The sequence below is a fragment of the Furipterus horrens genome, unplaced genomic scaffold (assembly GCF_987537825.1).
Source record: "Furipterus horrens unplaced genomic scaffold, mFurHor1.1.pri manual_scaffold_3, whole genome shotgun sequence".
NCBI classification, from domain to species: domain Eukaryota; kingdom Metazoa; phylum Chordata; class Mammalia; order Chiroptera; family Furipteridae; genus Furipterus; species Furipterus horrens.
The window spans coordinates 18,707,212-18,722,922 of NW_028327173.1; the positions used below are offsets into that span (position 1 = coordinate 18,707,212).

The 15,711-nt window shown below is 49.3% G+C and overlaps 1 protein-coding gene across 4 annotated transcripts in view; it reads left to right on the forward strand.

Annotated features, from left to right (window-relative positions):
- PTPRU (protein tyrosine phosphatase receptor type U) overlaps positions 1 to 15,711 on the forward strand; it is a 78,141-nt gene that overhangs the window by 42,921 nt on the left and 19,509 nt on the right. For 2 of the 4 annotated variants that reach the window (XM_090268964.1, XM_090268965.1), the window contains exons 14-16: positions 147 to 285; positions 4,220 to 4,249; positions 7,069 to 7,226. In XM_090268964.1, coding sequence (XP_090125090.1) covers positions 147 to 285; positions 4,220 to 4,249; positions 7,069 to 7,226 — 327 coding nt within the window. The remainder of the gene's footprint in view (positions 1 to 146; positions 286 to 4,219; positions 4,250 to 7,068; positions 7,227 to 15,711) is intronic. The other 2 variants (XM_090268966.1, XM_090268967.1) reach the window with 1 other exon arrangement.

Genomic DNA, 15,711 nt, shown 5'->3' on the forward strand with positions numbered 1-15,711 from the left:
GAGTGAATGCTGGCTATGCGGTGAGGAGCAGGGCAGTTGTCCTTGTGCACTCTGTTTGTGTGGCCCAGCCATTTCTTGTGGCTCAGACCGGGGGTACGTGGTCCCCATCTGCCCTCTGATCCTTTGTCCTGCTTTGTTCTCCTCAGCTGCCTGCAAGGAAAGCAAGCGGCCCCTGGAGGTGTCCCAGAGATCAGAGGAGATGGGGCTCATCTTGGGCATCTGTGCTGGGGGACTTGCTGTCCTCATACTCCTCTTGGGGGCCATCATTATCATCATCCGCAAGGGGTGAGTGAGCCTGTGCCCTGGCCCACCTGTGGCTCCTGCCTCTCAGAGGTAGGTATAGAGGAGCCAGGGCTGGAGACTGGTAGGGCTGGGGGCTGGCAGGGCAGCTGCCTGGCTGTGTGTAGAGGGCTGCCAGCCTGGGCATCAGGCCTGTGGATGGGCCCAAGCTGGGTGGTGGGAAGCCAGAGACTCTGCAAATGGAGCTGCCCCTGCGTAGCTTGGCTGGAGCCCGGGTCTGGCTGGTGCCAGGTGCTGCTATCCAGGAAAGGGCACTCAGTGCCTGCTGCCAAGGAGCTGTGCTGGAAGTCGGCACTGTTCTCCTGCACCTGCTGGGCTGCTCCGGTGGGGAGAGTGTGGAGGTGACATGACTTTGTATCCCCATCCCCCTGCCCTGACCTTGGGGTTGTGGTATTGACCTTGAGCAGTGAGGGAGGTGTCCACTCCCCTTCCAGCCAAGGGCCCTGAGCCCCACTCTCCCTTGGGCTCAGCTTGCCTCAGACCCTGTTATGTCGATCCCCCAAGGAGTTGTCTTGGACCCATGACCCAGAGAAGACCTCCCTCCTGCCCCTGCCATCCCCTAGGCCTGAAAGATTCAGCCTTGAGTTTGCGAGGGCTGTGTGTCCTGGTGCACTCGGCAGTGGGCAGTGTGACACCCAACACATCTTAGAATCCAGAATTTAGAATCATGGAGTTTGGGAGTTTCATAGACCCAGGATTTGGGATTCTAAGAATCTCAGATTTAGAATTGTAGAGGCTGAGAACCCAGAACGTGAAAGCTACCAGGTAGTCCAAGGGCATCTGGTCTAGTGGGTTTCAAATCTTTTTAAAGCAATAGGACCTGTTTCCAAAACACCAAATAAACCTCCCCTGGGAGCCCAGTTCATGGAGCGACTGAAGGCTGAGCCTCTTGTTGGAGCCTGATGGGGGCTTCTGAGACCCCTCCTTACCTTATTCCCCACCAGGCAGCCCCAGGACACTGGTACACACACCTTAATTGAGGGATGGAGATGCTGAGGCCCAGAGAGGGCATGGAGCTGCCCAAGATCATGCAGGGAACCAGAGGCAGAGCCTATGCCACCCTCTCTCCACCTGGGCTCTGGCTTTTGTGGTCCCTGCTGCCGCCAGGTTGGGCACATATGATGAGTGGGCACTGGGCCTCTGGGCTGCCAGCAGCAGATAAGCAGGACCTAGGGAGATGCAGGAAAATTGGCGAGGGCCCCTTTGCCTGAGGCCAGGCACCAGCAGAAGAATCTGGGGATAGGACATGCCAGCAGTGGGGAGGTGGTGTGGGTGGGTGGTGGTGGGGGTTGGTGGCCCGTCCAGGTCATTAGGCTTGATTTTTCCCAGCCCTGCTCTCCATTATCGCTTCGAGATACAAAATATTTTGAAGCATCGTTTGTTGAGTAATTACTAGGTACTAGGAGCTTCACACACATCACTGGGGAGTGGGACAGATGAAGAGGGGTTAAGGAAGGGGTCAGATATTGGGGGGGTTGCAGGTGGTATTTGAGGCCCTAAAAACTCTGCCCTCAAGGAGAGAGGGTTGGCAGAGTGGGGATGCCACCCATCCCTGCAGAGAGAGCACTGGGCCCAGGAGACTGAGCCAGAGATACTGCCAGGGCCTCACTAGGAAACCCTTGCTTATACCACTGCCACCCCATAAACACTTCAGGCACCTCTGGGAGCCTCAGGATCCTCCCTCTACAAGCCACTCCATCCCATTCTATAGCCTATCGCTACATCTCCCTCCTCTGCCCCAATTCTACCTGGCCTTCAGGGGCATCATGCCTCTCGGCTCCCACAGTCTGTACTGTGGGGTGTCCTGGGGAAGAGCAGTCCTGGCAGGGATGGGGATATTCAGATCAACTTAGGCTGCAAATGTGATGAACAGATTAGGAGGTTGCTGTGGGAGGGCAGTTACTCAGTTACCCCCTGTGCACCCTTGTTGGAGGAGAGGTGGCTGGAGGCAGGGGATTATGGGAGACAGTCAGGGCCAGCTGGGAGGAGGTGTCAGATTCTGCATTCTGCACCGCCTATGTGGGCAATGAGACAGGCTGAATCTGCCCGGGACTCCAGGGCTGGGAGAGGAGGCCTGGCCTCCCCAGAACACAGACCTGAGACCTCAGGCTGGGCCAGATCCCCTTGCTCTGCCTCTAGAAACCCTTCCCCTTCCCTTTGCAGCGCTTTCTTTTTTCCTTGCACATTTTCATTTACTTACGTACGGTGCTTTGCTCAATGTCCACCTTCCCTGCTGGACTGAACACAGTGCGGGCAGAGAACATTCCGTCTCATTGGCTGTGTATCCCCCAGTGAAGAGCTGAGTGATGCTTTCTGTGGCCTAAACCCCACAACAGCCCCAGGGGGGTGGGGGTGTTATTAACATCACTTGTTTAGAGGAGGAATGGAAGCTCAGGGAGGTGGAGATCTTTTATTTATTTCCCCTTATTTATTGATTACTCATTCCATGAATTATTTATCAAGAGATTATAATATGTTGGACACTGTCCTGGACCCCGGGATCCAGCAGTGGGCAGAATCCTCTCGTGCTTTATAGTTAGTGGGGAGCCCTGCATTAAGTTAGAAGCACAAATGGATAATTGCAAATTGTGAAAAGAACAGGGTGCCTGGGTTGGGGGCAGAGAGAGGGGAAAGGGGGACATAAGGTGGTCAGCGATTGTGGGAGAGGGATCAGGGAAGGCTCTTTAAAGTAATGCCCTTTCAAGGAGACCAGAAGGATGCTATTCCTTCAGCTACCCCCTCCCTTTCAGGGCCTCTGAGCAGCCAGGGGCCGTGGACCCTCCCCTCTGTCCCTGGGATGGATGAGGTGTGCTGTGTGGCCTCAGGCCAAGCTCCTGCCTCTGCTGTCCTCAGTCCTCCAGCCTCCTCTGGCCTTCCCTGCCCTTGGTCTGCAGGATTTCTTTGTGGAAGGCCATTCGTTGGGGTTTCTGCTGACAGGCTAATGTGGGGGTGGGTGAATGGAGGACCCATGGATGTGCCTGCTTTGGGCCTCAGGAGGGAGCTGGCTCAGGGGTCAGGGCCCTGACCCTGCTCTGGACTGCACTAGTGACCCCGAAGAGTCCCAGTCAGACCCTGACTGTCTGAGGCTCAGCTTCCTTACCTGTGAGGTGGGAGTCAGACCTGCCCGCCTCCTCTCTGTGGGCGCTTGCGGTCCTGGCAGGGCTCTTGGCCCAGGCTGTGCTTTGGGTGTGCAAGAAGGGCAACCTCACTTCTTTAATGGACTCCACACCCAGGAGCGGTCTGGGTGGACGGGGCGACCCCAGGTTTGCCCTTGAGCCCTCTCCACCCTGCCACCTCCTTGCCCCAGCCACTCTTTTCCTCCCAGGGACAGGGGCAGGACTGAGGGGAGGGGGCTGTCTGCAGGGGTGAGTATAGTTACCTCGAGTGTGTGGGCGGGGGGGTGTCACATGTGTAAGTGTACACATCTGTGTATGAGTGTATTTGTGAGTGTAAGTGTGTGAGTGTGTCTATGTGTTTAAATAAGTGTGTCTGTGCATGTTGAATCTATGTCTGCATTTGTGACTATATATTGTGTTTGTGTGTGTTTCTATGTATGTACTGAGTATCCATCTAAGTGTGTCTGCCCATGTGGGTGTGCAAGCCTGTGTTTTTCTCTCTGTGTATGTGTGTGTGAATGGCTGAAAGCTCTGCTTCCCCCAAGCCCTTTCCCTACCTCCTTCGCACTCCAGTAGCAGGCTCAGGGAAGGTTCCAGAAGAGGCCTTGGGTCCTGGTCCTAAATGACTGAGCCTAGCCAGCCCTTGGGACAGGGAAGGCCCTTCTGACCTGTGTGGTCCTCGGCCAGCCCCCCCTCCAGCCCAGGAAGCACCCGCTCCTCCCTGCTGGCTGTGTGCTGCCCTGGGCCTGGCCTTATGGAAGGACCTGGGGCCCAACTGTGCTGTTCTCTTTGCACGCTGCCAGGAGAGACCACTATGCCTACTCCTACTACCCGTAAGTAGCTCCACAGGCCTCGGGTCCCGGCCCCTCCTTGGGAGACCCCGCCCCACCCCCTCTGGCTCCCACAGCCTCTGTCTCCGAGCCTCCGTCCCCTGCTCTGACTCTCCTCTCTGTGTTGTCCTCCTCGTGTGGAGGACACAGCGCCGGCTTTGTAGTCAGAGTCTTGGGCTCAGACCTTGCTCTACTGAGTCACCCAGGCACGTCACCTACCCTCCCTGAGTCTCCATGTCCTTCACCCCCTGAGGCAGCCCGTGTTCGGGAGCCATTCCTGCTGGTCTGACCACAGTCCGCGTCCAGGAAGGTCCTCACGCAGCCCCACCCTGGGGTCCACAGCCGTGTGCGTATGTGTGCGTGTGGGGGGCAGCCCATCCCCATGCTGGCAGCTCTCCACACAGTGCAGCAGCACTCAGGTCTCGAGGAGCCTTTCCTTGCTGGGCGGCCCAGGCTTCTCACACCCACCATTTCCTAGGTGCTTCCTCTGGGCCCAGAGAATCCTCATGCCAACCTTGAGGGTAGGGACTATGATCCCATTTTACTGATGAAGAAACTGAGGCTCAGGGAGGGTAAGGGACCTGTCAGAGGTCACAGGAAGTGCAGAACTGAGGTTACCACCCAGGCCCTCATCTGACCCCTGACGCTACTCTGTCTTCTCTGACTCTGCAAGCCTTCTAGAACATTCCCCCAACCTTGCTTGTTCTCCCTCCTTGCAGAACAGGCTCAGATGGTCGTGGACCAGCCCAGAGGACAGTGGTCTCACCTTCTCCTCCCTGGACCCTCTATTTGCATCAGCATCACCCAATGTCATACTAGCTTTTCCAGCAACCACACCCACCTCAGCTCACCCGGGGCCTCCAGCTCGGCTTTTACAGGAACTGCTGACAAGGCGGTTCTCCCTCCCTCTGCGTGTGCAGTTAATGTTTGAACTGAAGCGCAGACCTTTTCTGAGTGTCTGTGTTACATTCCATCTGCTTAATCCCACCCCGAGATCAGCTGGAGGCCGGCTGTGTTCTGTGTCCCTCCCGGGTTCTGTCTCCCGTGGATCTGGTTGGCTGGTGTTTGTAGTCCTTCCGAGTGGGCCGGGCGGGTGGGCATGGAGCCCTGTGGTCCCCACTGCAGACTGCCTGCTAGGCCGTTGTCCACTCGTGACGGGTCCTCCTTGGGCACCATTGTTCAGCCAGGATGCCTGGCTGTCCTGTCCACGGTCCTCTGTCTGTCTTCCCTGTGGCATGCTGTGTCTGACCTGTCCCTCCTTCTTTCTGTCCCCTTCCCCATCTCTGTCTCCTTGTCATTGTCCCTTTATTCTCTTTGCCCATCCCCTGCCCCCTCCTCCTCTATATTCTAATTTTACCCTCTCTCTTTCCCTCCTCACCTCCTTTCTTTCCTTTTCCCTCCTCCACCTTCTCTCTTAGGATGATGGTCAAGGTCACAGTCACAGAGGTTTCTCCTCACCTGTCCCCAAATGGGCCTTTGGCTCCACCCCAGGCCATAGTGAGGGTGTTGCCCAGAGTCTGCACTGCAGGTGTGGCTGGGAGGAGGAGGGGCCTGGGCCCACTGAGCTGTCTCTGGTCCAGGCTGAGAAGGCTGTGCCTACCTCAGTGTACAGAAGCATCGGTCCCCAGGATGTACACAGAGCTATCTTCTTAGCACAGGAATGACATTGGGGTCCTGGCAGAAGGGGCATCCAGAGGTCCTCCTGTCCTCTCCCTGCCCTAGAAGCTCTTGAGCCAGGATAGGCTGATTGGAATTTGCCTGTGTGGGAAGATCCCTTTACAGGCCTCTTTCATCTCCGTGGTCATCAGTGTCCCTGAGCCTTCATAACCCGAAAGTCCTTTCTTAGGTCTGCCCAACATCTTGCATGCTGTAGGGCTGAGCAAGTGAATAGTTTTCTTGAGCCTTCCATGTGACTGCGCCCCTGCTCTTCTTTAGTCTCAAATGGGTCCCAAGTCATTGCCTGTTGCTTGGCCCCTTGGTCATGGAGCTGTGTCCCCTGTCTCCCCATCTTCTGTTCTCCCTCCCACTTTACTCCAACTTCTCTGAGTCACAAACTGCCTTCCCCTCCTGTCTGGAGGCCTGGGTCGTGCAGGCACTTGCCCAGGGCCTTCACAGAAGTTCTGCCCTCTTGGGAGGAGTGGGGCCTCTTGTCTTTCCCTGTGCTGCTTCTAGCAGTTGGATGGACTGATGGTTAGTGATGGGAACATGGACCCTATGTGGATCGCTTTTACAAGTCTAGTGTGGCTGGTGGTGGGACCATCCTGGGAGTTTGGGGGGTAAGATGCAGCCATGGTTGGAGTTCATTCTGAGCCCAGGGGAGGACTCCTGAGCACTGGCTGAGCACTAGCCATACACTGCCAAGAAGGAGGAATATGATCCATTTCATTACATGAGAAAAAGGAGTTCCCAGGGCAGGAGTGTGGTGAGGACAGGGGCAAAGAAAGATGCATATGGGCATGCGGGGACAGCCATCTTCCTAGTTTGGGGTGAGGTGACTTCTGTGACACCAAAATAGAACCAGAGTGATTTTTCCTGCCATTTCCTGAGCCCTTGGGGCCAGGTCCCCATTGCTGCTCCATCCCTTGCTCTTAGCAAAGGTCCCCAGGAGAGAGTCCCTGCCCAGTCCCTTTTGGGGGGAGGCAGCACTCTCTGGGTCTGGTGAGTGAAGGAGGGAGGCAGAGCCATCTCAGCATCCAGAGATGCTTCTAGAATGGTTTCTGTATCTGGCTTCAAGGCCCCTGACTTCTGGGCTTTCTCATCCACCTCAGGGCACTGTCCTGCCCAGCTCAGGACCCATGTCTCCCATCAACTCCTCTCTGCAGGAAGCCCGTGAACATGACCAAGGCCACAGTCAACTACCGCCAAGAGAAGACACACATGATGAGCGCTGTGGACAGGAGCTTCACGGACCAGAGCACCCTGCAGGAGGATGAGCGGCTGGGCCTGTCCTTCATGGACACCCATGGCTACAGCCCCCGGGGTGAGTGCCTGGTTCACGGGCCCCTCCTCATGGCTCTGGGGCTCCTCACACTCACTGAGTTCTGTATGATTCCCAACCAAAATTGAAGCATCTATTGTATTCCTGCTAGGTACCACCCTGGCCCTGGAAATACAGAGAAGGCAGAGGTATGGCCTTTGTGCTGGAGGAGCTGTAGGAAAATGGAGGACTTAGACACAAGCTTGTAGAGGAGTGTGAGGTCACGTGTGTTAATTATGGGAAGTGCTTGGGGGACTCAGAGGAGAGGGTGATGCTATGTGATCAGGGGTGGAGGTTGGGGTCAGAGCAGGCTCCTGGCTTTGGGAGCACCTGCTGTGTGAGGGGCTGGAGACCAGTGGCTAAGAGGGATGGATTGCTCTGAAGCCAGACACACCTGGATTTGCATCTCAGATCCTGGAAGCTGTGTGGCCTCTGGCAAGTTGCTTAACCTCTCTGGATGTCTGCTTCCTCATATCCTCTGCTGGTAGGGCTGCTTGAAGACTAAATAAGGAAATGTGTGTACATCATTAGTGCTGTACCTGGCATGCAAAAAGAGTATAGAGAATCAGTTGTATGTGCTAGGAACTTGTCATAACTCACTCCCTCACACATCTTTTTACTCCATTTAGTGCTGATTTGTACAAAAGAAAATACATATTTTTATGAGGCTCATAAAGTCATAATAATATGACAGACACTGGGGAACACCTCTAGTGAATTAGAACATCATTTCTTTTGTCCCCTACCTCCCTTTTACATGTAAATATGCCCCTGAAATGTGTGTTTATAACTTTCTTGCCTTTTGGGGGTCAGTTTTACCATGTGTGCATGCATCCCCAAACTGTGCGTTGAAGAAATTTGCTTGCTTTTGAGCTTTAGAAACATGAAATCACACTCTATTTTTCAACTCCACATCATGTTTCTAACATTGACCAGATGGATGTTTTGCTGAAGTTCATTTCTTTTCTCTGATGTGTAGTTTTCCATTGTTTGAATATACTGCAATTTATTTTTCTATTCTGCCATCCATGGACATTTGCTTTGTTTCCAGTTTCCTGTTATTACTAATGAGGCTGCTGTGAACATTCTGAGATGAATCTCCAAATGCACCTGCACAGGAGATTCTGGAACTGCCGGCTTATGGAGTGTGTGCTTGTTCCGCTTGATAAGACAGTGCCAGATTGTTTCCCAAAGTGGCTTTGCCTGAGTTCGCTCCCAGCAGTAGTGCATAAGAGTTTCTGTTGGTTTACATCAAGATCAGAATTTGCCAGCCTTCTTCACTTTTGCCAAACTAGTTTGCATAAAATGGTAATTCTCTATAGTCTTAATTTGCATTTCTCTGATTACTAATGAGGTTGAATGTATTTTCAAGTCATTACTGGCCATTCAGGTTTCTTCTTCCATGAAATGCCTGTTCATGTCTTTTGCCTAATTTTCTGTTGGTTTTACTGTTGCTTTCTTAGTGGTTTTTCAAAGTTCTTTATATGTTTAGGATGGTAATAATTTGTGACTTATGAATTGCAAATATCTTCCTCCAATTTGTGACTCATCTTTGCAGGTTATTTATAGTGTCTTTGGATGAACAGATTTTTATTTCAGTTGAGTGAAGTTCATCAGTCGTTTTAGAGTTCTACTTCTTGTGTTTTCTTAAAGAATTCTTCCTTATGTAAGGTCATGAAGTATTTTTTTACTTTGTCTAAAACTTTTAATAATTTGCATTTCACAATTAAATCTTTATTTATCTGTAATTGACTTTTGTGTGTGATGTGAATTAAGGGTTTTGTTTTATTATTTTTTTCTATAGAGAAAACCAACCATCCCAGCATTGGTTATTATAGTTCATGCTTTCACTACTGATTTGCAATGCCACCCTTACCATATCACGTTTCCAGATATATGTGGTTCCCTATTCTCTTTCATTAGCCAATTTGGTGACTCCTGTGTCAATACCACGTTTCCTATTTTCAGTAATTATCTAAGTTTTGATATCTGAAACATCAAGCCCCCCCCCCCCAACTTTGTTCTTCATCAGGGATGTCTTGGATATATTTGTTCTCATTCTCTGTCTTACAAAGTTTACTATTCTTTTCAAGTTCCTTGGAAAACTTTGTCGGATGGATTTGTATTGGATCTATCGATCAATTTGAGGGAAAACTGACATCTTTGGAAATTGCCTTTGCATTTATGAGTGGGATAGGTCTCACCCCAATAATTTAGGTCTTGAATGTCTTTCAGTGATTTTCTCCATTAAACCTTTTTTTGTTAGGTATACCCCAAGGTCCCTTATATTTTTTGATTTCTATTGCATATGGTATATTTGTGTGTGTGTGTGTGTGTGTGTGTGTGTGTGTGTGTGGTAAAATACACATAACATAAAATTTACCATCTTAACCATTTTTACGCATACAGTGCAGTGGTATTAAATTTACTCATAATGTGGTGTAACCATCCCTGCCATCCATCTCCACAGCTCTTTCATCTTGTAAACTGCAACTCTGTGCTTATTAAATAATAACTGCTCGCTCCTATCTCTTCCCAGTCTCTAGCAGCAGCCACCCTTCTACACTCTGTCTCTATGAACTTGACTACTCTATAATTATCTCATATACGTGGAATCACACAACATTTGTGTTTTCGTGACTGGCTTATTTCACTGAGCATCATGTCATCAAGGTTCCTCCATCTTGAACTGTCTTTCAAAATCTCCGCCCTTCTTTTTAAAGGCTGAGTAATATTCCACTGGATGTGTATACCATCTTTTTCTTTTCCACTCATCTGTCAATGGACACTTGGGTTGCTTCCATATTTTAACTGTTGTGAATAGTGCTGTTATGGACATGGGTGTCTTTGAGACCCTGCTTTAATTTTTTAAAAAATATATATACCCAGAAGTGAAATTGCTGGATCATATGATAATTCTATGTTTAATTTTTTTTTTGAGAAACTGCTGTGTCTTCCACAGTGGCTGTCCCACTTTAAATTCCTACCAATAGTATACTAGGGTTCCAATTTCTTCACCAATATTTGTTCTTTTCTGTTTTTTGGGTAGAAGCTGATCTAAGGAGTGTGGGTGATATCTTGTAGTTTTGATTTGCATGTCCCTAATGTCCAGTGATAAGAGGTTAAGCATGTGCCATTTGTACATCTTCTTTGGAGAAATGACTATTCAAGCCCTTTGCCCATTTTGAATTAGGTTGTTGTTGCTGTTGAGTTTCAGGCATTCTCTCTCTCTCTCTTCTGGATATCAATCTCCTATCAGATATATGGTTTGCATGTATTTTCTCCCATTCTGTAGTTTGCCTTTTTATTTTGTGGATAATACCTTTTGGTGCACAAAAGTATAAAATTGTCAGGAAATCCAGTTTGCCTTTTTTTCCTTTTGTTGCCTGTGCCTTTGGTATCATAGCCAAGAAGTCATTGCCATCCTGTAGTCTAAGTTTCATGGTTTTAGGTCTTTGGTCCATTTTAAGTGTATTTTTGTATGTGATGTTAGATAAGAATCCAACTTCATTCTTTGGTATGTGACTATTCAGTTTTCCCTGTATAAATGGTATACTTTTAAAATATTTCATATCTAATTGTAGCTCATATAGAACTATATAGTTTATTTCTGTATGTATATAGGTTTTATATCCATACTTCTTGATAATCTTTCTTATTAATTTTAATTTGTCTCTAGAATCTTTCAGATTTTCTGAGTACAATGAAAAGATCTGCAAATATTGACAATTCTATTTCTTCTTTCTTCATTCTTATCCCTTTTCCCCTTGTTTTTCTGAATAGCACCAGCTGGGATCTCCAGTGCTGTGTTGAATGGAAGCGGTTATAGCAGGAATCCCTGTCATGTTTTCCTGATTTTAAAAGGAGTACTTATAACATTAAACACTGAGAATGAAGTTGACTAGAGTTTTTGGTGGAAATGTTTTATCAGATTAATAAAGTTCCTTTGGTTTTTAGTTTGCTACAAGATCTTCTTTTAAATGGGCATTAAATTTATCAAATCCCTTTTTTTGCCTTATTGTCATATTTTCCCCTTTAGCTTGTTAATGAGGCGAGTGACATTTTTAGCTTTTCTCATGTTAGCATAACCTTTAAGTCCTGAGATAAGTTCAGCTTGGTCATGATGTGTTATATTTTTTATGTATTGTTGGATTCAGTACTGTTATAATATTGTTCAAGATTTCAAAGCTGTATTTCTGAGTCGGATTGGCCTTTAATTTTTCTTTTTCTTTTTTTTTTTTTTTTTTTGCGCTATCCTCATTCGGTTTCTGAAACCAAAATTCTATTAGCCTTCTAAATTGCATTGAGGTCTTTTTTCTTTTTCCCTTATCCTGGAAGATTGGAATAATTGGCTCCTTGCACGTAGGATGGAATCCATCTGTACAACAGTCTCTCTCTCTTGTTTTCTTTATAAAAAAATGGTCAAGCTTTTAATTCAGTTTATCTAAAGGAGTAAAGGATTATTGAAGCATTCTTTTTTTTTTTTTTTGAGCCACTTATACTAAGTTAATTTTGTCTAGGAATCTGTCCATTTCATTTAACTTTTCGAACTCATTAACATGTACTTATTCATCATGTTCTCTTTGTGATCTCCTGTATTACATTTTCACCATAGCCGTGCGTGGTAGCTATTATTAACCCTTCATGTTACAGATCCATCCTTGGATGAATGTTTGGGTTATTTCCAGTTTGGGGCTGTTATAAATAAAGCTGCCCTAAACATTAGAAGCTCAACGAGGCAAAGTCGCTTGTCTGGTCAAACGGCTAGGAAGTGGCATAGCCACGATTTGAAATGCAGGTCTTTCTGAGTTGCAAATTGCTATTTCTATTGTATCATTCTAGGCCTGAGGACTGGGTGGGATTTGGATGGGTAGAGATGGGAAAGAAAGAGCTTTCGTGCATGAGGAACAGCACATGCAAATACACAGAGGTGGGCACATAAGGAGAACATGGAGAGGCCTGATCAGCCCGAAAACTCAAGTGGGTACTGGGGAGAGTGGCAGGTGAGGGTGATGGGGGTGCCTCTCTTGCTCCTGTGTCCTGTAGGGAGATACAGAGAGGTAGGGAACCTGGGCTCTGCTCCCAGGCAGCTCACGGATGGGCTGAGGGGACAAGCCTGATCCAGGGAAGCCAGCACCAGGCTAATGGCCGTGTGGGTGGTGGGGACAATTAGTGCCGCCAGCGTTTTGAGAAGATATGCCTTTGGGCAGGGTGGCCAGGTTTTCGGCTGAGATGGGTCAGATTGGACTGCGGGTGAGGAGGGAGTGGGCGCTGAAGAAGGGAGGCAGGACATGGGTGACGCTGTGACAGCTGGGGAAGCCAGGGTATTTTGGGGGGCTTGGAGCTGAGTCTCAGAGCCTACTCTATAGGCCCCACACTGGTCTAGCGTCCACATCCTTCTTTTCTTTTCCGACAGCATAGGTCAGATTTTTGTGGCTTAGAACAGAAAGCCATGTTGATTTTGATCTGTCCTCGGTATGCAAATTTTAAAATAGGGACTTATTATGCTGAGTAAATGGTGGCAGGCTGGCTGTGGACAAGCCAGCTGGGATGTCCCCAAGATGTTGGAATGCGCCCTTGTTGTCTCTGAAATCCTGCCTGTGAAAACCCTCACACCCTTCTGGGCCCTGGCCATTCAGAGCTCTTGACCCCTGTGCATGCCAGTGGGTTTCGGCCAAATGTGCCAAGTTCTTTTGTCACCACAAGTGTCCTTTTACCTGGAGGAGTGAAAAAGAGAAAACAGGGTGGACAATAGGGCCACAGACTCAGTTGGGCCTGAGTGTGAATCCTGGTGCTCCCGCTTCCTGAGCAAGAAACGTGACCCTTCTGGGCCTCAGTTTCCTCATTTGGAGAGGGAGTAACAATAGTGCTTGCATCATAGGGATATTCTAAGCATTAAATGACCTTAAGAATCATGCCAAGCACATGAAAGCACTCAATATGTTAGTTCTTGTTAGCTGTCATTGCAGACTGCATTTCTTTAAAGTTTATGCTCATTGCATATAGTGAAGGAGAAGTATAGCATGCTCCTAGATTGTGTAACGGGGGGCCTGTCATTGTTGGAGGGTGGATGGGAATAGGGAAAAGGGCCCATTTTCGAGGAAGGTCTGAGGATCCTCATTTTCAGATGAGGAAGCTGAGGCCCAGAGAGATCAAGTGACTTGATTCCAGACCCAGAGTTTATTTCTCTGGGCCTCAGCCCTCTCCACAAAACATCAGCTGTCCATGGTTACTTGTACAGGATGTCCCACAATCATGATGGAGCTGGGGAGAGCCTGGGAGGACCCATGGGTGGTAGCCTTGAAGCTGAGGGCTGGCTCTAGCCTTCCTTCCTCTCTTCCTCTCTTTTAGGGGCTGCCAGTTGGGGGTAAGCTGGTCCTTGGGGTGGGGGTGGTGAGGAGGGATGGATTAGGGAGAGAGAGAGAGAGAAAGAACGAGAGAGGGAGTATGAGTGTGTGTGAAGTCCCATTGGAATTTATGGACAAGGAGAGCAGGGACCTGTCTTCTCTGGATCCAGGAAATGGAGGGTCCTCTTGGCAATGCCATCATTTTTCACCCTGTTGACTTGTGGTGGCCTCTGTAGAACAACTTGTGTCTCCCAGGCTCCGCTGGAGGCTGCCCAGATTTGTCTCTGGCTCTCAGTCAGAATCTCAGCCAGGTGCGATGTTTGCCTGTCTCCAGCCATTCAAGCTGATCCTTGCCTACCCGTGAGGCCGCATCAGGATCTTTGGGACGAGCGGCTGGGTTCTCTGCCAACTCCTTTATCCCTTTCCCCACCTGGAGAACCCTCTGGAGAGCTGTCAGAGTGGCTTCTACAAAGAGCACTAGGATCCCTCTGTCTCTGAGCCCTTCGAGCCGGCAGAAACACTTTTTCTTGAAGTCTTTGTACTTGTGTGTTTGTTGCAGATGCTCTTTAGAATTGTCAGGTCCCGGACCAAGATCCTGCAGCGGAGAGGGACTAAGACAGAAAGGCCTCCTCTCATCAGCCAGCTGCCTTGGCTCTCTGAGGCTTGAGGGGTTCCTCCCTTTTCTGGAAACCACTCACATGTCAATAGCTGCCATCTGCAGGTCTCACTTTATGCCAGGCACCAGGCTGAGTGCTTTATACGCGTTATCTTATTTAATACTTGCACCATAATTTGGGGAGGAACGTTTTTTGTTTTTTGTTTTTCCATTTGACATGTGAAAACAGAAATTTAGAGAGAGTAATTAACATCTGCCAGGTCCCACACAGAGGTGGGATTCGATCTGCGGCCTGACTCCAGAGCCTGTCTCTTTATCACCATGTTATGCTGAGGATGTTTCGTGAAACGAACAAAAAGCTCTCCGTGGTGAAAGATGGTGGTGAAACCTTGCTATTTCCACGCATCTCTTGGAGATTTAAAATGCACACTGCCATGTTGGAAGCCCTATCTTACAGGGAAAAAACCGTACTTATTTTTTTTTTTAACCAGAATTTCAAAGATTTCCTTAAAACACATGTCCTCCTTCTCATCATCTTTTTAATGGAATACCACTTCATCACGTGGCATGACCAGTATTTCCTGGAAGACACTTTGGCAACCCCTCCGTTAGGCAAGTCTCTCATCTTTGGACTTCAGTTTCCTCATCTGTAAAATTAAGGGTTTGGAGCATCTGGTCACATTGGCACCTGACTTGCTCTCCAGCTGTAAGCAACTAGAAATCTGGATTAAAGATGAGAAGTGATTGTTTTCAGACACTGGGTGACAGCAGCTCAGGACTTTGATTCCTGAAAGAAGAGAAACACATGAGTGGAGCCCTGCCTTTGCACTAACTGCCTTTCTACCCAGGGCCAGTTTTCAAACTGTGGCACCGGAAGGCGGGGTGCAAGCAGGGCCCGGCAGTCCTCCGATTTGAAGGTCCAGGGGTTAGAACTGGGGAAGCTGAGCTGCTCAGGGGTCTGTCTGGGGCTCATACATTCATTCGGTTAGTCCTGAGTAGGACCAGAGGCCAGGCAGCAGAGAAGGCTCCCCAAAGGGGGGCCATGTTGACTGAGATCTGAAGGATGAGTATGCGTTCACCAGGCAAAAACAGGAGGGGAAGGGTGTTGGAGGTGGAGGGAACAGCATGTGTGAAGGCAGAGGGAGGGGTGGAGGCTGCCATCTAGGCCCCACGGGGCGTTCCCCACTCTCCCCTGCCAGCTCAGACCTGGGCAGCGAATAGCTGTAAGAAATGAGGAGGGGTTGGCCTTGAATAAACCCCCTCACCTGACCCAGGACAGGCGGGAAAGGAAGTGGGTGGCAGTGAGTGTCCGAAGGTGGGTGAGCCTGAGTGGGCTGTTTTCTCAATTCCAGGACCTGATACTGGGGACCAAGTTGGGATATCCTCGGAGGGGCTGACCAGAAGGGCCAGGGAGTGGGTTGGTTTGGGGTGCGGAGACAGTGTTTTGGGGGGGCACTGTGAACCTCTCCCCCTGTTCCCTGATTGGCAGAGGCCGCTGCATAGGTTGACAATGGATATGCTTAGG